Source organism: Camarhynchus parvulus, chromosome 21, assembly GCF_901933205.1.
Source record: "Camarhynchus parvulus chromosome 21, STF_HiC, whole genome shotgun sequence".
NCBI classification, from domain to species: domain Eukaryota; kingdom Metazoa; phylum Chordata; class Aves; order Passeriformes; family Thraupidae; genus Camarhynchus; species Camarhynchus parvulus.
In genome coordinates, this window is record NC_044591.1 from 1,590,905 (window position 1) to 1,616,525 (window position 25,621).

General features: G+C 47.3%; 1 protein-coding gene across 2 annotated transcripts in view; it reads right to left on the reverse strand.

Moving 5' to 3' along the window:
- CAPZB (capping actin protein of muscle Z-line subunit beta) overlaps positions 1–25,621 on the reverse strand; it is a 60,839-nt gene that overhangs the window by 18,139 nt on the left and 17,079 nt on the right. For both annotated transcript variants that reach the window (XM_030963726.1, XM_030963725.1), the window contains exons 3-4: positions 14,849–14,970; positions 8,543–8,656 (exon numbers count right to left, since the gene is read on the reverse strand). In XM_030963726.1, the coding sequence (XP_030819586.1) occupies positions 8,543–8,656; positions 14,849–14,970 (236 nt within the window). The remainder of the gene's footprint in view (positions 1–8,542; positions 8,657–14,848; positions 14,971–25,621) is intronic.

The following is a 25,621-nucleotide window of genomic DNA, read 5'->3' on the forward strand; positions in this document are numbered from 1 at the left end:
GACACAGGATGGAAACTTGACTGAGGAGCAGGAGCTGTACCCATGAAATAGAGGCTGTGGCCAGAATAAAGCTGCAACTTCAAGAGGGATATGATAGGGGAGGAAATGCCCCAGCTTCCAGCAGAGCCCTCAGGGAAGGAGGGCAGATTAATCACTTTGTTATAGCACTGAAGGACAGCCCAGGAAGGCCCCAAGACCCTCCTGATAATGCTCCTCTCCTCCCAGCCTCACCAAGAGATCCTGGACACGGTGTGGAGAAAATGACTTTCCACCACACAGCAATAAAAACAAGCTCTGACTTTCAATTACACCTCAGAACCAAATCGTTCATCCATAAAAACATTTGTGTATTTTCCAGTAAGTAGCTGAGAGCCAGAGACAAAAAGTCTGTGGCTTATGGCTCTCCCAACCCCCTGATGCCAAAGCACCAGCACCTGGAACCTCAGCCTGGCTCTGAAACCTTCCAAAGGCTTGCACAGGGTTTCAAACTGGCTCATTTAAAGCAGAAAAAGATATTTTCTTTTATTCCCTAAAGGTCACATAGTTATTTCTTCCAGCTACAGAAGTTCAGCACAGAAAGGGAAAAGTCTCCAGCTATTTACATCAACAGACTTCCAAGAAAACTGGCATTTGAAAATCCTACCCCAAAGGAAAATACTGAGCATTCAGCTCACATGTTTTTATAAGAGTGACAATGACTGAAGTCACAGTGTGAGCAGCTGGTGTCTCACAGCAACCCAAAACATTTCCTAAATGCTGAGGTGAGGAAGCACATTCCAGCTCCCCTGGGAGCAGGAGCTGGAGTGCCAAGTGACGTGGCACAACTCCCACCCAGCCCTTCCCCTGTCACCTCCAGCCAGCACAGGAATCACAACAGAAATATGAAGGAAGTGGCAAATTTGAGCTACCCACCTTTCATCAAACCCAAAACACTGCTCAGGTGTTCAACAAATGCCCTGCAACCTCACACCTCAAGGAGGAGGAACAGATTCTTCAGGAGATCAGCTGTCCCTCAATAATTGTTGCCTCCATCCAGCTGTGAGTGATGAGGCTCAGGATCCTTTAATGAGAGGACAGGCTGGATCAGGAACGAGCAGGATGTGACACTGCTGAGAGTCCAGGGCATTTACAGCTCCTCTCTCCTTCCCTGGCCCCAGGAGCACAACTGTGGAGCCCTTCCACAATCCCACCCAGAGATTTGAAATGAAGGTACAACGTCTGTGCACAGCCCAGGGGTTTTGCACCCCACTTGATGAACTCAGCCCAAATTATGCTTGGGGGCTCTGTACAGGTATTTTACAGGAATTCTTTCCAGCATACACAGGTGCAAAAATCCCTGGAGCAAACATACCAATCCACTTAGGTATGTGTAACTTCAATGCCAGTTGTACTTAAAAGCACATCTGGACCACGGTGGGATGACTCAAACTGCTCAGCAGAGCTGTGAAGTGCAGGAACTCTGCAAGGAAGGACAAGAGTACCCAAACAATGGGATCCTGAAGGCTCAAAGCCTCCCAGAAGTTCCCAGTTTGTGCTTTCTAGCACCTTTCATTATTTAATGAAAAGTGTACTGCTCACATTCTCCTTCCCATCTGACTGCTCCTGGCAGATGGAAATGAATGACCAAATCCCTTTGGAGAAGTCACCTGGAAACAGTTCCATCAGGCACCTCATGAGCAGGCCAAGGGGTCACTCTGGAACTGTCCAAAGGAGGGAGAGCCTCATTAACAGCAGGAAGCTCCCACTGCTCCCAAACCCTTCTCCCGTGGCCATCCCTGGGCAGCACAGACACTGCCTCAGCCACCCCCAGGCTGCCACATTCCACACTCTGCCAGCTGAAATCCAAACATGGACAGCAGGGGAACAGACAGCAGAAATCCTCTGTGCTGTGGTTTAAGTTTGGCAAAATCTTTGGAGGCTGCAGATCTCATGTGACATCAATTCTGTGACAGAATTCTGTATCAGATCTGCCACAAGAAGGCTGCTGCTGTTTAAGTTACTCTGTCCTCAAATCCCATCATTAAAGCACTGCACATTTGTGAGGGCAGGAGGTAAATTTCTGCCCATATAATACAAAATATTATCAGAGACAACCAGTTCAAAAATTCCAGATCACAATAAACTGACAGTTTAAAATTTCATCTCCTTTTTGAATGTAAGTCATTTCTTCCTAGGGATTTAAAGCCTTCAGAGAGCAGTGTTTGAGGACAGTGCTGCATCATCAATGCTGACCTCCTAATCCAAGTGTTCAGTTTTTATGTAATTACAGAGAACCGTGGGAACCCAAGGGAAAAACTCCTCCTCCACCCAACATCTCCGATTCAGAAGATAAGAATGCAGTGTGTGCAGAGCTGCTCCAAAATGGAACTCCCAGAGAAGAAAAATCAGATGAAAAGCAACTGATTTCGTTTTCCAGCATGCCAGTACATTTAATTTTCCCCTCTTTCTAAGAAGATCCTCTAATATTTATCAACAACTTCAATATTAATTCTGCTCTGAGCTGCCCACGGGCATGCTGAGGAGGGGATCCCAACACTGCTCTGCTTTCTACATCCAAGTAATTTCCTTGGGAAAACAGCATGGCTGTAACTGTAAAAGCACACAGACATGAAAGCAGAGAAAGTCTTCATGGTTTAGACCTGTCTTAGGAGATTTCATCTCACCCTTATTAGGCTGACCCAAGGCAGGAATCTCCCCTGCTGTCCCAGCCCATGGTGCACATCCCCAGGCAGTTTCCTTAGTGCTGGGATGCACAACAAACCCATCTGGATTCAATCTGCAGGGCCCTGGCTGTGCAAGCCCCAGGAACTCCCATGCCCAGGAGAAAGGCAGCACAAAGGGCTGCAGCAGTAATGAGGAACAGGGAGCTGATGGCAATAAAGTCACTTCAAAGCTTTCCAGGGGCTCCCAGCTCAGGCAGCCCAGGTTTGCATCTGAGCACAGGCACAGGGCTCACAAAGGGCTCACAGCTGCAAACCCCTCAGTGAGCTCCAGCCCCATCCAACCTGGCCTGGGACACTTCCAGGGGTTGGGCATCCACAGCTTCCTTCTCTGGGCACCCTGTGCCAGGGCAGGCTGTGCTGAAACCCCCCTGGTCACACCTCTTACATCTGCTCTTTACTTGGTGGAGCTGGGGCTGTTCCATGCACAAAGCACAGCAAAGCTGGTCACAGATGGATGCAGCAGTTGCTACAAACCCTGTGAGAAGTGCAGAGTAATTTGTGAGCTGGCCTGAGCTCCTCTGAGAGGCTCTCAGGGTCTGCCAGGGGAGGGGAACTCCAATGGCACCACAGCAGATCTCAGGAACAGCCACAGCCCAAGGGCAGCGCTAACAGAGGTTTCCATTTTTTCTTATCAGGACAAGTGGACTAAGGCAGTGCCAGAGGCTGTTCAAGCAATCAAAAATAAACTAGGGAAAGGGGTAAAAACAGCTAAAGGAAGTTGAACTATCCAGCAGTTTATGGGACATCTGAACATGCTCAGCACAGATGATGGCACAAAATGAGACATCCCTGAGGCCAGCAAAGCCAGGCTGCTCCACAAGTTAAACAGAGTAATAAAAATAAAAAATACACTCAGCCCTGAGCACTCCAAAAATGAAAGGGCAAACTCATCTGTCACTGGGACATCACTGCTGTACCTGCCCAAAGGCTCCTCAACCCACACATTCCTGAGGCCACGGCCCAGGAATTTCTCCTCCAGAGCAGGGAAAGGCACTGGATGCTCACCTGGCTGCAAAGAACCCCTGGGTTCTATCCACAGGACAGGAATGTCCCCATGCAAAGAGCACAGCCCTGGGTGCCACCTCAGCACTGCTAACACTATCCAAAACTGGAATAACTATCCTGGACCAGATTCCAATCAAAATTCAATAATAAAAGGATTACACACAACAAAGACATTTCAGAGGTCAATCCTCTCCCAGACCTCCTTCCACTCCTACCAAATTCCTGGTCCAGAGCTCTAATATAACACACTGAAAATGGATCAACATCAAAACAGAGACAGAAGCAGAAGTTCAAAGGTTTCATTCTCACTCTGTTGAGAAAACTCAAAATCTTAATCAATACAAACATTTTCCGGGAGCAGAATGATTAAGATGATGTTTTATCTTTTTCTAAAGCTGTTAAAAATCAAAAGACCAATAAATCCAATTTAAGCCACAGAAAAAAGGAGGAATAGCTTTCTAAATGCATGTCAGTCACTAAACCAGTCCAAAGTTGCCAAAACTCATCCTGTTTGCAGACAGATCAGCAGCATCCTTCCCAGGGGAGGTCTATTTAATCACTTCAGAAATTATTTCTTCCAGACAACAAAGAGCCATTAGATTATTTAATTAAAGGCCTGATTATCCCCAACCCAAAACAAGGGAAGGCAGAATCTAAAATAGAGAGATTTAAGCAGCTGCCCTGGTCCTCATTACGCTTTGATTTCAATCAAGCACACACACGTCAAGCAAAGGGCAATAAATTACAACCATGTGTTGGAAGAAATTATCTTCACCATATTGGAAGTGGAAAGCCAAGGCTCTAACTGAGTGGTGTAAGATATTAGACTTCCATCTGGGAATAATAACCTACTGAACACAAACATGCCAGAGCATTAGCTCCAGGCACTGCTGGAGTTAAAGCTGGCAGCAGGAGATGGAAATGGAACAGTTGTTTTTTGGGAAAGTGACATGGATTTTGGTAAAACAGATAACCAAGAAACATGCTTGTTGTTTAACACAGAGGACAGAGAGGGAACTGGAACCTGGAGTAATTCCTCTTTAACCCAAATACCTCCAGAAAGGAAAGGTGGGAAACTCCAGAGATACTAAAGGTAGTCTGCACTGAAGCAGACACTTAGGGCCAGTTCAGCACTGGTTCACAGGCACTAAAGGCTCAGCAGAATTGTTCTCCAGCTTACATGATTTTATTACATGCAATACTACAAGACTTTCCCAAACTCATTTTCACACAACAGTCCCTCAGTGGCCATTAAGCTTTTGGGGACAAAATTGAATTTTAAGGTCCCTAGCAAGCAAATCTGAGTGGATTATTGCACACAAACTGTTAACAGACCCATACCAGGCTGTTTCCCTCAAAACACCCACGACAGCAGGTGCCAGCCCCTTGGGAAATGGCAAACACAATGCAGTGACTCACTGAACGTAGGTGGAGACTTACCACACCTGATGAAAAGAGAAATCTAAAAAGGAAAGGTGTGTGGGCCAAATGGGACCGACACAAGGAAGAACTGAAGCAATCTGAAGTGCTGGGAGAGGCCTGAGATGAATTCTGTGAGATATCAGCACTTTCTGTGTTAAAGGTAAAAGGCGAGCTGATCCAGGGGAGGTTGGGACCACATGGGGAGAGCAGAGTGGGATGGAGATGTTCCCAAAAGGGCCCATTTATCTACAGATGCTGGGATGACCAGCACCAGGTGTGTTTGGAAGCCCAGGAGTGAAGTGAGCCCTGTGCACAGCAACTGCTGAGAGACCTGGGGTTGTTCAGCCTGGAGAGAGGAGGCTCTGGGGTGACCTGACTGGGGCCCTCCAGTGCCTGAAGGAGCCAACAGGAAAGATGGAGAGAGAATTTGGACAAGAGGGAATGGCTTCCCACTGCCAGAGGGCAGGGCTAGATGGGATATTGGGAAGAAATTCCTCTCTGTGAGGGTGGGCAGGCCCTGGCACAGGGTGCCCAGAGCAGCTGTGGCTGCCCCTGGATCCCTGGAAGTGTCCAAGGCCAGGATGGACAGGGCTTGGAGCAACCTGGGACAGCAGAAGCTGTCTAGCAAGTCTGGACACAAAGGCACTACTTGCTCTGAAAAACCCAGCAGAAACTCTCATTACAGGAATAAAAAGCCTGAACAGCCCAGGAAATTCAGGCAGGCTGGATCTGGTGTTCCCTGTGAGTGCTGTGATTAATTTTGTATTCACTGTTACCTCTCTTTCATAAAACAGCAGCTGTGGCTACAGAGGCAGCTCAGGAACATTCTCTGCCCCACAGAGGGACAGAAGAGGCTGTTAAGGGACTGCTGGTGAGGAGCTGATGTGTCAGATTTGAGGCTTCTCCTGCACCACCATTTTCATCCTCTTCATCTGCAGCCACTGCACTTAAACTGGCATTTTTTAAGAATTTGTAATGTGAAGTATCAGTTAGCCTGGTGTCCCCTGTGAAGGATCTGTGTGGGCAGGCAACCTCACCAGAGTGAGCAGAAAGAATGAAAGCCTCTGCAGGTCAACTCAAAATGTAGATTTTCTGCAGACTGATCCCTGTTCCTGGAGGGTGAACCTGGCACAGATCTCCCCATCTAACAGTAACCAGAATTTCCACAAAAGACACAGTCCTGAGGGCTGCCAGCACGCTTAGCCCTTTGATTAATCCATCAAAGAGCCTGAAGTATCTCCCAGGGCTGGAAAAGCTCTGCTGTACCTGGCTCTGGAGCTGGGAAGGACACTGGTTCCTGGCCCAGGATGCCCTGAGCCCTCCCTGCCCAGCTGCAGGAGCTGCCAAGGCAGTGACACCTCCATGGACCCTGCCTGGCCCAGCCCCACTGCTGCTCCACAGGCACTGCCAGGGCAGCTCCCAGCTCCAGCAGCCAGGCAGTGACATCCCTGCCACCCATGGGGTGACACCCCTGCCAGTGCCACCTCTCCACCACAGCCCTGCCCAGGCAGCTCCAGCAGCTGCTCCATGAGGAATTGCTGCAGCCATTCCCAACCCAATGTGTTGGCAAGAGCAGCACTGAGAGAAGCTGGCATTTCTGCCACCTCTGAATTTCCAACCTCTGATCTCCAAGTAAAAATTAAGCTTCTGCTGTCAAAACACAAAAGTTCAATTGTCTTGTTCAGAAAACTGCAGAGCCCAACTGCAAGAACAAAAGCCTGTTTCTCTCCACATCACTGATGGAGGTAAGGTACAAATCCTGATTTGAAGCACAACAAACCCTTCAGACACTGAGGTTAAATTTCCTTAACATTGTAAATTCTTTCCGCAAATGCCACAAGTTTTTTCACACTGCTCAGCCAAACATTAAGCCACCCCTGTCCTCTTTTCCTCCTCCACTTCTGGGATCACAACAGGCACTGAAGTGTTCTGTGCTGGCACCTGTGCCCATGGTCTGACCTGCCCTCCTGGCTGTGATCCCTCCTGGGTCCCCTCTGACCATTCCTGCCTGTAAAAGCTGCACTGACAAACAGAAAGATGGAATTTGGAACAAGCTCACCTTTCCCTTCCACACAATACAAGAAGACTGTTATATAAAGGTACTGCTGTACCTCACGCTGAGCAGGGCTCAGCAGATTCACCTCAGTCAGAAACCTGCCCTGTGCTTTCCTTTCAGCCAATTCAAGCTGTTTAAAGAAGTTATTGTATCCAGCCATGACTTCATGGTCATCTGAGCAGAGAGGGATTTAAAAAGACAACCTTGGTTCCATAAACCTCCCCATTTTCGTCTCAGGGTATTAAAAATGTTATTGGTCCTGCCCTGTTCTGCATCTGGGGAGTAACTGCAAATTTGGCTTTGCTGAATATGCAAAATTCCTTTCTTCCACTCAGTTCAGATACCAATAACAACTGTTACTTACAAGAGAAGTTGGAGAGCTATGAAAATAATGCACGAAAAGAAGTAAAGATTTGCTACCTGTAACAGAAGTGTGATGTTTAACACATTTGGACAGGCTGCCTTTACACTGAGCCACAGAGCCCAGCTAGAAAAGTTCCTTTTAATGTGCTTCTCTCAGCACTGTAATATGATGAACTACACCTAAGGCTGTGTTTTATCTCCCTTTTCAGGCAACAAGAAGCAGCAATGAAGTTTGTTCACTTTTTTCCTGGGCTTTAGGCACCTCCCTAAAAGTGTGTCCCAGTAAAGGACACACTGGTTCATTTTGCTTTCCAACACTCACTTGCTGTGCAGTTTTAGCATCACTTTCCACCCCAGCATTGCTTAGGAGACCACAGAGCCCACAGGTGAAGCTGATCACATCCCAAGGATGTGGAGGTAAATTCAGTGCAGGACCAGCACAGCCCCAATTTACAGAAATACTGCTCAACTGGTAACTCACCCAGACAGCTTCCTCTTGCTGCTTTAAAAAGCCATTGCCTAATCTACATTGATCCCACACAGGCTCTGTTAATTCCTTTGTTTTACACCTCCTTCATAGGACAGGGCCTGAAACAAGCATCCTGCAGCAGAAGCACATCAACCCCTGCCCAACTGCTGCACTTCAGTGCCTGTCCTTTCACTGGGAGATGTGAGAGCTGCTGCTGCTGCACACAGAGATTTTTTAAGAGTACAGCCTTGAGGGAATGGAAAATGCAAATGATTTAAGCCAGAACTTAGAGATCAAAGAGAAGCCAGGTCATGCCAGGACAGAGACAGCATCAATCTGTTCAAGGGGGAAGGAGGTGGGAAAGCACCTCAGCACCTGCCTTTGGCACCAGCTGACAGATTTCATCACGTCTGGCATCACAGACCCAGCGCTGCCTCCCCCCAGCCTGCCCCAGGGGACACAGACAGACAGACAGACAGGGCTCAGAGGGTAGGACTGACATACAAGTCTCTGTACTGGTCAAAGGCATTGTTGGCTTCCACCTCCAGCTTGCGCAGGCGAGCCGAGGGCATGGCACCGTCCTCCAGGGGAGGGTCGTACTTGTTGCTCCACGGTGACCTGCAGGGACAAAGGCAAGGGACAGTCACACCAGGGGACAGGAGAAACAGACAACAGTGTCTTGGGCTGGAAACGGGGCTGTGTGTTCCATTCCTATCTGTGGAGCAGTTCTCTTCTGTTCACTGGGCAGTTTTCTTTATCTCTGCCACAGCCAATGCTCCCTCCAGGAGATCTCTGCTGTCCATGGCCACTGAGTGTCCCTGCCTGGCTGATCCAATTCCAGCATCCCATGGGGAGATGCTGCGCCCAGGGGAGGAGCCAAGCATTCCTGCCTGGATCCAATCTGAGATTTTGGGACACCCCAGCAGGCTTTGCCCCCTGCATTGCCAGAGGAGCAGCTTTCTGCTGCCCTGCATTGCCAGAGGGAGCCCAGGCCCATCTGCAGCAGCCCTGGAGCTGCAGAGGAAAACTCCCCCCTTGTGCAGGATCCCTGCTGCAGCAGCAGCACAGCTGGCACTGCAGGAGGGCTGAGCCCCCATGGGATGGGGCTGTGCCACCCCTGACACACAGGGGGGCAGGGCATGGTCTGACGCTGTCAATAGTTTTTTTTTTTTCTCATTTGTACTATTACATTTGTATTTTTAGTTTTCCTAATAAAGAACTGTTATTCCTATTCCCATATCTTTACCTGAGAGCCCCTTAATTTTAAAATTATAACAGTTCAGAGGGAGGGGGTTTATATTTTCCATTTCAGGGGAGGCTCCTGCCTTCCTCAGCAGACACCTGGCTTTTCAACTGAGACAAGGAGACAGAGCCTGCTCATGGCCCCGAGGCTGTCAGAGGTCCCAGGAGCATCTGGACAACACTCCCAGGGATTGTTGGGGTGTCTGTGCAGGGCCAGGAGTTGGCCTGGATGGTCCTTGGGGGTCCCTTCCAGCTCAGGATATGCCATGGCTCTGAAAGTTTAATATTGGTGGGTCTGAGCTCATCCACAGATGCTGAACTTCCACAAAAACCCAAAAAGTGCCAGAGCAATGTACCTGGTAGAGCTGCACTCCCCACAGCCATTTCAAACACTGGCAAAAAGGGGACACTGAGCCCTCAGAACTTACCTGGGGGCCATTCCCTGGCTTCAGGTTTGCTACACAGAAAAAAATCTCTTGGGTTTCAATCTGTTCCTTCCTATATATTCAACAACAAGGCTTCAGCTGTTGAACATTAAATATTAAAAACTGTTTTCATGCAAATACAAATCGATTGTGTAGTTTATTTGGGATCTGACAGTATTTGAGCCAAACACTGCTGGCTATGATTAAGGTCCACATTTTCCTCCACTACTCTGCTTTGAAATAAACTCTACCTTTAGCACAACATTAAGAAACCCTTTGAACAGTTTGAAGGATTTAACAGGGTTTGTAAAGCTGCAGGTTTTACTACAATTTCTGCAGGTGTGGAAGCGATTTTTGTGTTCTTAATGAAAGATTTGGTATTAAAAGATTAATGGAACCCTCTGCCCATCTGCCTGAGGCTTTTATTACTCCCATTCTAGAAACCTGCATTTTGCTTTTCAATTCCCCTTGGAGTAACCAAGTTGCACACATCACTGCTGCCTCAAAGAAAAGCACCTCTGCCCTTTCTGTCCCCCTTCCCAGACCCTGGCTGCAGCACCAGGTCCCCGTGCTGGCCACAGGGAAAGGTTTTTTCTCTTGTCATTCGTTTCTCAGAAAGGCAGAGGGGTGGTGCAAAGCACAAAGCCCAGCCTCTGCTTTGCCCCCACAACTCCTGCCAACCACACCTGACAGGAAAAGTGGAGTTGTTGTGTCACATCCACCCAAGTGATGTTTTCAGGTCATGGTTCTATCTCAGGGCTGTGTCCAGCTCTGGGCCCTCACCACAAGAAGGACCTGGAGGGGCTGGAGCATGTCCAGGGAAGGGAACGGAGCTGGGAAGGGGCTGGAGCCCCAGGAGAGGCTGAGGGAGCTGGGAAGGGGCACAGCCTGGAGAAAAGGAGACTCAGGAGGGCCCTTGTGGCTCTGCACAGCTCCTGCCAGGAGGGGACAGCCAGGGGGGTCAGGCTGTGCTCCAGGGAACAGGGACAGGAGGAGAGGGAACGGCCTCAGGCTGGGCCAGGGCAGGCTCAGGGTGGACATCAGGAGGAATTTCTGCATGGAAAGGTGCTCAGGCCTTGGCAGGGGCTGCCCAGGGACGTTTGGAGTGCCCATCCCTGGAGGTGTCCAGGGAAGACCTGGACATGGCACTCAATGCTCTGAAGCTGGGGACTGGTCAGGGCTGGACTTGATGGTTTTGGAGCGTTTTTCCAACCTCAGTAACTCTGGGGTTTTGTGATTTTAAACAGCTGCTTAAAATGTGGTTGCTCTGGAGAGGAGTCACCAGCCACAGGATCCAGCTGGGTCAGGCTGGAAGGGCCCACAGGGCCTCATCTGGTGCCACCTCCCTGCTCAATCCAGAGCACAGGACTGAGCCCACATGGGTCTGGAACATCCCAGGGAGGGACACTCAGCCTCTCTGGGCAATGTGTCCCACAGTGTGTAAAGTTCCTCCTCCCCATGTTCAGCTGGAGCTCCCTGGATCAGTCCCTGCCCCTTCCTCTGGTGCCACTGCTGGGTCCCAGGGAGCACAGCCCTCCCTGCAGACAGGGACACACAGGGATGAGCTCCCTTCTCAGCTCTTTCTTCACTTCTTTACCTAAAATCTCTGAACTCTGGGGCAGATGCACATAAACCCCCCTGGTGCTCCCAGGTGGCTCAGCTGCTGCAGAGGGTGAGCAGGGAGCTCCTGCACAACCCCTGGGAGATGCTCCAAGTGCAAACACCAAACTCTTCCCCTGGCTGCACAATGGCATTGGGGGCAGCCAGAACAGACCCTTCCAGCCAGCAGCTTGTGGCATTTTCATCCCATTCCAGCTGGAGCCAGCAGCAGCTTTACCAACAAAAACCCCTCCTAACCCAGGCCTGTACTTTTTTATTTTTGTGGAAATGCACTCACAACACATTTAAACACTTAACTGGAGGCTATTTGAAGAAAGACAGATGGACAAGCACTTAAATTTCAAAAGTCAGACCTCTAATTTCCCCAAAAGAGAATGGTTTGTGTTTCAGATAACAGGTTTCAGTGTTGTTGGCCCCAACTTCCCCATAAGGATTCCATTTAACAGAGTGATCAAACACACTTCGAGTGGAAATGTATGGACAAAGTCAGGGACCTTGAAGTCTAATATTAAAAAAAAAAATTAATAAAAGCTCTGCCTTCACAACGTGGATTCCATGACTGTTTGATATCCTTCACAAACCTTTGTTATTCCAGGAGCACTCACAGAAGTACCTGTGAGACTCCCACAAGCAGGATTTAATAATATGAAGAAAATAAAAATTATCTATTTATGAAGATCCAAGGAGACTCCAAAATCCACCTTTTAGTCTGATCCACATTCAACATGGAGCAAATCAAGTCTGTCTAAACATAAGGAAAGACTAAACTGTGATGGGCTAAGCATTAGGATATTCACTTCCCACAGCAGCTTTTTTTCCAGACAAATTCCCAGTCAAATTGCAAAGCCACTGGAAAAACCCAGCCCTATAAAACTGGAATCCCATGAGAAAGTCTGAGTACCCAGCCCCACCTCTCCTGCTGAAGGACAGCGAGGCTCAGCTGACCGGGGAAGGCTTGGAAATACTTGGATTAAAAGTATTTCTTGCTAAAAGAAATGCAATTAGCTACCTGTCCAACAGGAAGGAAAGGTGTTTAGCTGGGAGTGTGCAGGAACTGGGGATGCAGCACGTGTCAGGCAGGGAATAACATTCCCTGGGACTTCTAATGGAGCATGTGGCTCTGGAAAATGGCTGTGGAAACATCAAAAGCTTTTAAAAGCCCACTGAACTCCTCCTAGATTTGGCCTAATTGATTAAATTAGTGTAAGAGGCACTTCCCAGGAACAAGTGCAGATTTGATGAGGTGAAGCAGTGTCTGGACACAGGCACAGAATGGGATTAACATGCACAGAGCAGTGCTGCTGGGGTTTCAAAGGCTTCTGCTGTGTGCTGAAGGAAAGAATTTACTCCATGAATCAGAGCTGGGACCAATCAATTCCAGAAGGAAGAATCACTTCAATCCAGAATGCCTGAATCAAAAGCCTTAGGAGCAGGATTCTTTCCTGCCAGCAATTAACACATGGTGCCTGTTCTAGAGGAACAAATGAAAGAGCTTTTCTGAAACCTCATTACTTAATAAGTCCCGAAAATTTCAAAGTGATTTTAGAAACCAAATTCCTCCTGCTTCCTTGTAGCTATTTAATACCTTCTCAGAAAGAGATGGAGCAAATTTCAGAGGCAAGAGTGACACTGACCTTAGAGGAAGGGCTGTCATGTTCCCTAATTAAACACAGGGGTCATTAGTGACTGCACAATGTCCCATTAGTGTCTAACCAGTGCCTTCTCCAGCTCCCTGTGGCTCTGGTGACTGATGCCCACATCAGGAGCCTGAGTAGAATGCAAAGGGGCTGCAAGAAACATCACAGCTTCAGGGAGAAAGCATCTCTTGAAAGATCCACAAGAAATTCAGGATTTAATCCCCCTTCCTGCACCTGCCAGAGGGGCTGCAGCTGTGGGTTCATCTCATGAGGGGCAGAAGCTCTGAACTCCTATTTTATCTACTAATTCAGAACTGATTACATGCAAGTAGCTGCTAACGTGGATCTAACCAGCTGGGACACAAAATTCATGCAAAATGCTTTTATAGAAGGCACCAGGCTCTTCTGTAGAAGGTTGGAATAGTTTCTAAATATGAGATTGGTGCCCTAAAGAACATAAGTGACACTCCACCTTGGGGTCCTGCTCACTTGCTGGCCCCCTGCAATAGGTTATATTTTAAATAACTCATTAGGATTTACACTCAGCCACAATCCAGAGGCACTGTCAAACTCTGCATCCACTCTCATTCTCCATCTCTTGTTTCTAGGACAAAATGTATCACAGCATGTTCTCTGTGTAAATCATCCACACACACGTGCTTCGCATTAGAGAGGGACCTTCCCTGCAACTCACAGCAACTGAACCAATTCATCTCAAATCCTCTGCAAGCTCCACTGCTTCTGCAGTGATGCCTGAGCCAAAGAAAAAAGATTTGTTAAAAAATATTTTCTGAAACTCCACTTTGAAACACAATTCTTGAAACATTCTGGTCAGATGAACGTAAAACACGACATCAAATCTACACAGAGCAAAGTGAGATTCTTCCTGGAGATAATTCCAAGCACTAAAATGTAAATTATGAAAGGAGAGACAAGTGGAAGCCTGAGAATCATCCCCAGAAGCAGCAGGATGGCTGAGCTGGTCATTCAGGGCAGGAGATGAGTAGGGTCCTGACCTCACAGCCCAGCACCCTTTGTTAGGGGAAAGAATACAAGTGCTGCAGGAGTCACAAAGGTTTCTGGACTGTAAACTCATGATTCTTATATTAAATATCTGAACTCTGCCACTGTCACTACAGCCATTAAGGAAAGTCAGGCAATGTGAGAAAGGGAAGGGATGATTTTAACATAAATTAAAAACGTCATCCTTATGGCAAGGTAGAGGAAAACACATTAAAAGAGAAACTGTGCTCAATGTGGCAGCCAAAACACTGAAATCTGATTGCACCATTCCAGTATTACAGCCCCTCCTGCTTCAAAATTAATTATAATTATACACAGCTCATAGGGTTCAAGTATTTCCATTGGTTTTGACTCCAGTCCTCAGAAAGTATCAGCTATTTTGGTAGATGGGGATTCCTTTTCTTGGGTAAAAACTTGGGCCAGTATTTCCAAACAAAACTAATGACACTGAGTCCAAAGTCAGTCAATTCCTTGTAAAATATGGAGTGAAAGAGCCTTTCCCAGCTGGCAAATCCACCCTGTTTTGTACAAGCTGAAGATGATTTTGTTTAAGCCCACAGCTTGCATCATCTCTTTCCTGTCATTATCCAGTCCAGAGATTTTATAACTTTGCAATGGTCTAATTTCCTACCAAGGCCAATTCTCTCTGCTAGAGAATTGACTGGTTTCAATCCAGAATAAAGAAAACAAAGAGAAATACACCAGTCACCCCATTTAGCACGATAACAACAGCACATTTTGGGCTCTAAATCTTTAAGCGAGTGATATTTTTTGGCTGAAAATAAGAGGGAGAAGGGCCTGCAAGCCCTGCCCATGGATGCCATTCAGAGAGCAGCAGGCAGCCCCAGCTCTGGGGAACTCACCTGTAGGAGTCCCCATCTCTGTTGTAGTCACACAATAGATAATCCTTCCCCACCACCTTGTCCCGTGCAATCTTCAAGGGCTGATCCACAGAGGAGAGGAGATCTTCACACAGGCTGGGGACCTGCAGGGGGAAGGCAACAGGGAGGGGAGAGAGGGCAACACGTTAAGGTTGGAAGGCACTGGCAGCCCTAAGAACAGATTCTGTTATTTACAGCCCACATCTGTCCCAAAGCCAAAACTCTTCAAGAAATCATTTCACAACACATCCCTGTGCTCCCACCTCCAGAAATTTCAGGTTTCGTGACCAAAGCACTGGTGTGGCCCAGCACACCTCAACACACACACACACAGACACACACACACACAGACACACACAGACACTCCAATTCACTCTGTGCCAGGGCAGTGACTGTCCAGGGCTGGTGGATAAAGGTAAATATTTACAGAGCAGTGAGAATGAGTGAGCTGCTGAAGGAATCCACCATCCATACCCTGGAGTGAGCTTTGCCAAGCGCAGAGCAGTTTCCAGAAGCCAAGCACGAGCAGGCTGGCTAAGGAGAATGAACATGTCTGTGTGTGTGCACATGTCAAATCCCACACACCTCCTGCATCCTGCACAGTCCCCATGGATCCAGGACCAGCCGCCCCCCCGCCCTGCCCGTGGACAAAGACAAGCTCTGCTCCACACGTGGCACAGGGCCTGTGATGCCCTGCAGGGACACAGGGGCTCCATGTCCCTGCACACACTTCAGGTCATGTGCATCCTGCTGCCCCAGCCCAGGGACCACCAGCAATCATTGCTGCAGCTGCTGGCATCAAACAACCAGGGCAGGTGTGTTTCCTGCTGCAACAACAGCCCAGATCTCACTGCCAGAGAAATGGACTGAAGCAAAACGTCCCTTCCCAACAACACAACAGGACCACAGTGTGATGGTGTCACAGGGGTCTGAGGATGAGGGAAGAGATGAGGATCTGACTCCATGTTTCAGAATAAATCTCTTAATTTATTATTTTATTATATATATTATATTAAAATTATACTAAAAGAATAGAAGAAAGGATTTCATCAGAAGGCTGGCTAAGAATAGAAAAAGAAAGAATGATAACAAAAGCTTTGGTGTCGGACAGAGAGTCCGAGCCAGCTGACTGTGTTTGGCATTAATTAGAAACAACCACATGAGACCAATCACAGATGCACCTGTTGCATTCCACAGCAGCAGATAACCATTGGTTACATTTTGTTCCTGAGGCCTGTCAGCTTCTCAGGAGAAAAAATCCTAAGGAAAGGATTTTTGATAAAAGATGTCTGTGACACCACAGCACAACTGGTAAGTTCCTGATCAGATTGGTAACAATGTCCTAATAAAACAAGAAAGGAATAAGCAGTGTGGAAAGTCTTCTGCAGATCACTCTGCATCATAGAGATGAAAACCTGACTGAGACTGGGGACAAAAGGCAATCAAGGGCAAAATTAATCATAGAGTGATGAATTCACAACTCATAAGAAATGAAAAGAGGGGGAGGGAGGAATAAAGAAAACATGGAAATGTGCTTTCTTCTCTTCAAGCCATTGATTCAGTGAATGGATTAGCACCATTTGAAAGGAAAGAAGCCTGGAGGAATAAAAACAAATTTGGGGTGCAACAGCCCCGAAATGATTTTAATGCACTAGACAGGACAGAAGAGATCAAAATGCCTGGAACAAAGCATTCCTAATCCCAAGTACAAGGCAGTAACACACAGAGGATGACAGTCCAGAGTGAGTAAGGACACACATAAACCAATGTGACTATGAAAAATCAAAAGAAAAAATCCTAAATGGAAATGACAAAACAAACTGTGGCTGCCTCATCCCTGGAAGTGTCCAAGGCCAGGCTGGATCGACCAACTTTGGAGCAACCTGGGATAGTGGAAGGTGTCCCTGCCCATGGCAGGGGTGGCACTGGATGGGCTTTAAGGTGCCTCCAACCCAAACCACTCCGTGGCTCTAAGATGAGACCATCAAGTGATGCAACACCTGACCCACACAATCAATCCTTAAACACACAAAAAATCAGAGGCAAACCAAGACATGGTTGGTAAAGTGCTGAAAAAGCTGAAATATTCATCTGAGTGTTTTTATTTTGGTCTCTACAGACTGTAACATGGCCGTGAGTGAGAACTGCAGAGCCCAGGGCAGTTCAGGGTTTAACCCAGCTCGGGGCTCTCAGAGCTCCTCCTTTGGTACCTGCAGGTCTGGCTGAGGAGGCCTCAAACCCACAACACATTCCTGGGTAAACACAAGTGGACAAGCAACAGCAGCTTTTAGGGAAATTCTTCCTTTTCCTGAGACCAGACAACCCAAATACTTCCTGGGGCTGATCCAAATCAGCAGTGTGGGCACAAGGCAGGTGAAATGATCTATCTGTGTCTGTGAGAACATCTGGTGGAATCCCCTCTGTCCCTTCCTTCTCCTCCCCATTAACCATTCGTTTTGGGCTGACACTTCAGGCTGACAGCACCTCCATCTGCCTGCCTGACCTCAGAGGGAGCCCAGCCAGCCCAGCCCTGGAGCTGGATGCAGAGGTGACCAGTGGAACACATCCCTTGGCCAGCAGCCCCCCAGCACAGGGACATGCCCAGGGACAGACTCTGCCTCTGACCTGCCTCTGGGATGAGCAGCAGTGATGAAAACAGAACTGGGGCTTTTCCCCAGCCTCTGTTTCCACTCTGGTTCTTTGGGCACAGCCCACACCACATGTGTGGTAAGGGAGCAGGAGAGGCCTTGCTGTGCACTCCTCCAACCCCAAATACCCACACAAAGCCTTCTCACAAAAACCCCAACCCGAGGCTGAGCTGATTCCCCTGCAGAAAAGCTGAATTTACAACCCTTATCAAAAACCCCTCGCAAGTAACTTCTAGATTTAACTTTCTTTTAAGAACAGCACATGCCTGGTGTGGGGTTTCTGCAGGGCTCAGAGCACAATCCCATATTGACTAGAAGGAACTTGTAACCCATTGTTTTTTTAAGATGCAATCTACTGAACTAAACTTATCTGTGGATGATTTGGTAACAAATATTCGTGAGCAGGGTCTCTTTCCCAGTTTCTGAGGGCTGTGGTTATTCCTACAGCCATAACAGTGACTGCATTATATCACACACTTACTAGAATATAATACTGCACTGTATTATAACCCTCCACTGTAAAACAAGCTGTATATCCCATCTCCTTGGTACAGACACTCCACAGGACTTCAGGCAATCTATTCTTTTCCCTTCTCATCTTTCAGAATAAAACACAAGAAACCTCACTCATCTAGTTTGGAAATATTAGAAAATTTTGACAGTATTTATAAAAAGAACAGATATTCCAGCTGATGGAACTATTAGTGTAATTCTAATTATTGGAAAAGCACCCAAGTGTGGTACAGTTACCCCCAGAATGTTATTTTTATACCATTTATTGCATCAACTGTACTTCCTAAGGATGAATTTACAATTTATGCACGCTGCCTTGAAAATTGCTTACAAGGCAAAGGCAGTAATTTGAACAAGGTAATTTGCAGCTTTAAACACTTCAGGTTTATGTTCATGAGAATATGATTCCTTCTGAATTCAGGTCCTTTGGATTCTTTTCCATGTCGAGTGTTGAATCTTACTAAAACATTTAAACTGAATCTTACTAAAACATTTAAATCACTGTTGTGCACATTCAGGCCCTTGCAGGATTCAGTTTATCTTCTGATCCCAGCAAAGGCAATTCTACTTGGAAGGCAACTGATGGTCTGGGTTTCCAAGCTCAAACAGCGGATTTGTGTTGTTAATTTTTGTTGTTAAGGTTGTTCTGTGTTAACTGAAGAGCCACAACTCACTCAGGTGCCTGAGCGCTTATCTACAGCACTCATTACATGTGGATTTTTGACTTCAATTTAGAAACACAAGAATTAAGCCACTGCTCAGGGCAAACTGAAACAGCAAAGCAGTGATTTGGTTCCATTCATCACTGCACTACAAATAAATGTCACTGTGCTGCAAACACTGGAGGAGGAGGTTCTTTTATAGGCAAAGACTGGGCTCCCACCTTTGTTCTGACACAATCTCTTCCCACTCCAAGCACTGCCAGGTCACTTGCAGAACACAATCTGCACCTTGTATCTCCAGCTAGAGGCCAGCATTAATGTCACCTGGCCCTAGGGCACCCTTGTTCCCCCAGATCAGCTCTCAGCCATCTCTTCTGGTGGCTCTGGCTACTCGGGGAGCGAGACCACCCTCACTGTTAATTGCAAAGAAAAAAGGAGGAGACCTGGGGCTCAGCCTGGAAGAACAGCAGCATCATTCACAAGGAACAGGGCACAGTGTTTGGGGGATATTTTTTTCCAAGGAGATACACAAAGGATGTGTAGTGCAGAGGAAAGAAAACCTGGATGAGAAAGTGAGGGAAACGTGTCGAACAAGGATCCTGTTGTCCTGTGAAACCAAATTCTCCTGCAGAGCTGCCCAGGTATGTGGACAGTGTTTTAATTAAGGCAACTGCTCTGCTATCAAGACAAATAATCACTTGTGCCAAAGGGGAAACCATACCCTTTTTGGAGTAGCTAAGCTCAGTCATTCCTTCTGGACTCACTTCATGGTTCAAGGAGCTTATTAGCAATTAAACAATTGCTTCTGCATTATTTTTAAAAGCATTTTTAAACAATATCTAAAAACAAATTCAAAGAGGAAAGAGGAGTAATACCTCAGTTCTCCATATCTGACACACAGCCCCCATCCTTGCTTTGACCACACTAAATTGCATCAAATTCTGCACTTCACACACTCAGGACAGCCAATATTTTGGCTGTGCCCCCTCCAGTTGAGCACACCCAGGTGGCTGTTTTCTTCTGCAGCCTTGATTGAAATGTACCACATCTACCACTGAAACAGGAACATTCCTGGTGTACCAGTCCTAAGAAAGAGTCTTTTTCCATGTTTATTTAGAGGTCAGAGTTACTGACCTCCACAGGAACCTTACACACTGGAAAACTCTGCTAAACGCAGCAAAATTAAAGATTATACATTTTTTCCTTAAAGAAGCTGAAGGAACAGGGGGAATGGCTTCCAACTGAAAGAGATTAAGTTTACTTTGGAAATTAGAAAGGAATTCTTCCCTGTGAGGGTGAGCAGGCCCTGGCACAGGCTGCCCAGAGCAGCTGGGGCTGCCCCTGGATCCCTGGCAGTGCCCAAGGCCAGGTTGGACATTGGGGCTGGAGCACCTGGGACAGTGGGAGGTGTCCCTGCCATGGCAGGGGTGGCACTGGGTGATCTTTAAGGACCCTTCCAACCCAAACATCTCTACAATTCAGGGAAGATGAGGCAAACTTCAATTAGCTAAGGTGTCATTCAGATCCATCCTGTTTTGAATCTGCATCTGCAGGAATTTGAACCTGCAGGAATCTGAAACACACCTATGAGGTGAGCAGTTTTTAACAGAAAGCCCCAGCCCACCAGGAAGGTGAGGATTTTTATCACTTGTGATTTTTCACCATTAAAGGAGGACAGAAGAGCTGCTCCTGTATTTGGGGAAACCACTCAAACACAGAGGAGCCCATGGAGGCTCCCTGACCCTCTCACAAAATAACCCTTCTGGCACACCTCCAGCTCAGATCCTTCCTCTAATAAAGCTTTACTCTGATGTTTCAGAGTCCTTGCACAGCCCCAGAGTTTCCTGTTCCTGCAGAAGGCAGGCACAGCCTAGTGAATGCTGTGGGAGCTCAAGAAGGAAGCCTGGCTCCACTCATCTTGGGCCTAAAGCCACCAGGCAAGTCACTCCCACAAATCCACACAGTGCTAAACCTTAATTGGATCCATCACAGGTCCAAAGGCCACACAATCATCAAGCTTTGTTTATGAAATGACACTTAAATGGACTTTTGTGTTCAGACAAGATATAATTGATACTGGAAACAGCTCAGACTTATTCATGTACTTGCACTGAATTCCAGCACTCCAAGAACTGGCAAAACCAAAACTAAACCAAGTGAGCTTTTCTGGGAAAAAAGACAGATGTTAACAAGGTTGCAAATCCAGGTTTGTCCAGCTAACTGTGTCATAGCAGACGCGTCACATTAATTACAGAATGTTTTAATTCAGCTCGAGGAATTACATTTAAAAAGGTGAGAACCATTCATAAAACAGGATCCTTGGCTTTCTTCCTGTGCCTTGCAGGATAAAACAGGGCTTTTGCTGGATTCCCCTTGTGAAACAAAGGCAGCCATCTGGCAGGCACAGCCAGAGTGCCCTGGGCTGTGCCTGTGACCTGCAGGTGAAGGCTCCTGGATCCTGTTACCAGCCCCAGTCCCAGGAGCCATCACAGGGTATCAGTGTCCTGGGAAGTCCTGAGTGTTTGTGTCAGGGTCCAGCTGGGGCTGGAGACATCCAGCAACAATTCAGGGATATGCAGGACATTCTCTTTGCAGTATTTCTCTGTCTCAGCTTTCCCCTCCTTTAGAGAGGCTGGGGAGGTTTCCATCTTCACACACACTCCCTTCAAATGATATTTAAACTGATATTTTAAGGGTCTCTAACACCAGCAGTGCAGTGGCAGGAGCCTGGAAGACAAAAAGGCTTAAAAATAGAAAGAATAAGTGATATAAGGCCAGAATTGAAATGCCCTTTTCCAATCTCATGCCAGGAAATGGGGTTGCTAGCTCTAAGCCAAGCATCACATTAACAGTTTACATATATTAATTGCTATCTCCAACTACCATCAAGATATTCAAAGGTAATCTTTGCTGGCTGGAAAAGCTCCTGCTTACAGCCACTCACCAAATGGAAAAACTGGCTCTCAACCACCATACATTTATTTAGAGAGCCAGAGCCCCTTTCTTCAGCCAACAATCCTTGTGTTAGAAACCTGCCTGGCTGCTGGGAGCTCATCCCACAGGTCAGCAAGTCCAGGCAGAACAGCAGGTCAAAGACTCAGCCTTGAGCCCACAGGGCTGTCAAAGCACTTCTGCTTCCACCATCTCTTTTTCAGCTTTCACTGGATCTGATTTTTTTGTTTAAAACATCTTCCAGCCTCACCAGACGCTCAGCTGGCCATCTGCATCCAATTATTTTATCTCTCCCTGCAATGCTGCACAGTGCTCAGGCTCTTGGACTCCAAACACAAAAAGCTCCAGTCACATTCTCATGTTCTTTATGGTCTGTGCAGCCCAAGCAGTGCAGTTTGCCTGGGGGTAAGCTCTGTAGCTTCATATATCTTCAGTGACTGAAGGCATGCAAGCAGATTTGGGACTTGCCTGGAGCTCACACTAAGCAACAGCCTGAACTGTGCTCAAATATTTCAAAATCATCAGTTTATACATTTTAAGATTCATCACTCCAGGATTTTCTAAAAAGTAACACATTCTACTAAAAACACTTCAGTATTCCCCTGTGATGAGAAAGGAGAGCTGATCACCTCCCAGATCTTTAATTGCAAACAGAGCCTTCAAAAATAACCAGCAAAGTTATGAGTGCTGTGTCTATAAAGAGCTCTCACTTTAATTCTTCAATGGCAGCATTACCTGGTTCTGTTCTTCAGGAAAGCTTTCACTTTTGGGAATGACTGATGCTTCAGTACCAGGCATACTGGGGGAGGAGAGGGAGAAGCTGTGGCCCTCCCTCCCTCACCTGGCAAGCCTGTCCATCCTGTGAGGACCATTTTTTGTGCCCACTTCATGCCAGGCAGCTGATTTTCCTGAGTCAGCTAGATTCTTCATCTAATTTGTATTATACACACCCAGGCAAACATCCAAATGAAACACTCAGCAGGAAATTTGTACTTGCTAAGGGAACCTGCTTAACTCTCACCAAGACCAAGAGTGCATCCACTTCCACACTCCAGTCAAAGCCCCAAGGCAATCCTGTCACAGATCTGTTATGTGCTGCACATGGCCCATGGGGACAATAAATCCACTTTCCTTCCACCTCTGCCACCTCAGCCCTCAAAGATGTCACTGAAGCTGTGTGAAGAAAATACCCCAAAAGGACTCTGGAGCTGCAACCCCAGACACCCCTCACCCACCTTGTCCTGGGCTGCCAAGATGTCCCAAGAAGGGACCCTCCATGGCAGCACTGCCCAGGAGCTGATCCTTCTTTGGGATTTCTCCTGGAAAGAGCCCAGCTAAAAGCACAGAGGGCTGACTTTCTGTACAGCTGACCTTCAGGGAAAGGAAGCAGGAGAGCAATTGCCATGGACTGTTCTGACCTTGCAGGCTGAGCTGCTGGGCCACTCAAAGTGAGCTCCACCAGCTTGCCTCCCTCACAGCTCCTGACACTCAGAGTGACTCCATGAGCCACACAAAACTCCCTCAGCTGATCCCAGGACATTTCCAAGCAGAGAACACCCTCAGAGTCCCTTTCCAGCAGGTGATGAGAACAGATGTGATCCACAGCAGGGTTCCCTGGGGAGCACAGTGAATCAGCAGCTCCTGGACAAGGTGAGGCAGCAAGGAGGTGACACAGCATTTGTGTGACTCAACATCTGAATTAATGCTCCAAGTGCTGCCACTACACACAGAATAATTTAGGTTGGACAAAACCTTGAAGTTCATCAAGTCCAACCTTTGACCTGGAGCATCCTCACAACAAACCCATTTAATAGCAGAGCAATCACCTTCTGGGAACTTCCTTTCACCTTAGACTTGGCCCACAGGTAGACGCTCCAAGGCTCACAGTTTCCAGAGGAGCTCCATGGAAAATTATTCCAGTTTAAATTAGTTGTCCTTAAAAAGGTATGTGCCTACAGCAAACTTTGTAGAGATTCAGAAGTCCTCTTGCACATTCTGACAGCCTCTGAGCAGTGTATTTACACATAATGACTAATTGAACCCCTAGCAGAGCATTCCATGCCAAGGTCCATTTCCAGCACCATGCACAGCTTCTTTCAGGCAGGATTTCTGGAGGGCTCTGATTGACAAGGTCTCTAATGAACTCTAATTGAAGCCTCAGCAGTCTGAAAAACCCAACAACAGATGTGGTGAAAGGGCAAACCACAAACTGTTTTGCTAATGAATGAAAAGTGTCTGGGCTGATGAGGGCCAGTGACCCAAAAATTCTCTTCTTCCACCCACCCTTTTACTTCTGTTCAAGTTTGGGCCATTTCCCTTGTCAGCACAACACTTGGGGGCAGTCATGGACAGCCCTGGATGTACTCCATGTATTCAGCTGGGTACCAAGATGCTCCTGCATGAGCCACAGGCAGAAGAACATGGAGAGAGTAAGAGGGACGTCAGGGAGGGAGCTTGGTGTGGTCATCCTTCCAGCAGGAATAGCATACCAGGGCAGGGTTAGATGGGATATTGGGAAGAAATTCCTTCCTGTGAGGGTCTGCACAGGTGCCCAGAGAAGCTGTGGCTGCCCCTGGATCCCTGGAGTGTTCAAGGCCAGGATGGACAAGGCTGGGAATGAGGTGCTCTCATGGAAGCTGTCCCTGCCCATGGCAGGTGGTGGGACTGGATGAGCTTACAGGTCCCTCCCAGCACAAACCATTCTGGGACTCTGGGAAGGAGATGCCTGTTCCTTACTGTGTCAGTTTTGGAAAACTCTTTACATACAATGACATTTCTGAGCCATCTTCTCTCCTTTCAATGGATCTTAAGCAAGCAGCCACCATCAGTCTGGAGATTAAATCCTATGAAAACACCATGGCACACTGAGCTGCAAACAGACTTCAAGTAATACCCTAAACTTCACCCCAAATACTGACATGAGCCTCTGCTTCCCACCTCCTCCACTGTGGCACTGGACTGAGCAAGGAAACCCAGCCCAAGGGAGCCAAGAAGTCAGGGTGCCATGTTTTACAATTCTTCCCCTCAGTTCAATGAACCTGCTCATGCTCATTGAGCATTTGGAGTCTGCCCTTTTTCCCCAAGGAGGTTATTGCCTGCTAATGGGACAGGCAGCAGAATCAAAATGACAGATGTAAAGGTCGGGATGAAATTTGCCAAAAAAAGGTCAAAAATCTGTTTGCTCCAGTCTGGCTCCTGATGTTTCTGGAGCCATCAGAGGTGGCAGAGCACCCACTGCTCTTGTCTAACCAGGGCACACTCCAGGAGCTCAAGGCTGAGTGGCTGCAGAACAGCTCTACAGGTGTCTCAGCAATAAAGGAATCGTGCTGGATTTAATAAATTATTTCATCTCAGCCCCAGAGGAGGGGCTGCACTGCCTCGTGTGGGGGACACAGACCCTCCTCCTAACAGCCCCCAAAGTGGTCTGATTCATGTTACACTGTGAAAAGGAGCCTAGGGAATGTGTTGCTGATGGAAAGCATGTAGAGCACTAATGAGCACCATCCAAAAGTAATTCCAGCATTTAGAGGTACCCAGCAATTTTCTGAGTCATTAAAAAACCTCAGACCAATTACACAGTCAAGCTTACCATGGCTGACCAAACAACTCCTTGTTTGGAGTGGTCCTGGGAGCTGCTCAGACCCCAACACAGGCTCAGTCCTCCCAATTTCATCACAAAACCAACCATGTCACACCAGATCAGATCAGAGACTTAGTTACTTGTGTCCCACCTCCAGCCACAGCCACAAAAATGATGCTTTAGGTTGCCAAGGGTTTTGGGGGCACAGATGTAGCCAATTATTAAATGGTTTCAAGAGAGAGAAATAATCCTTTCCTGCAGGGAATAATTTCTTTCCTGACCCCCAGAGCTCTCTTACCTGTACCTTGGCTTACATAAGTAAAAGAAATGTTTAGAGTTTGATAAATTTAAGCCAGCCACAACTTTTTGACCACAGCTTACCAACACCAACTTTAGAAGC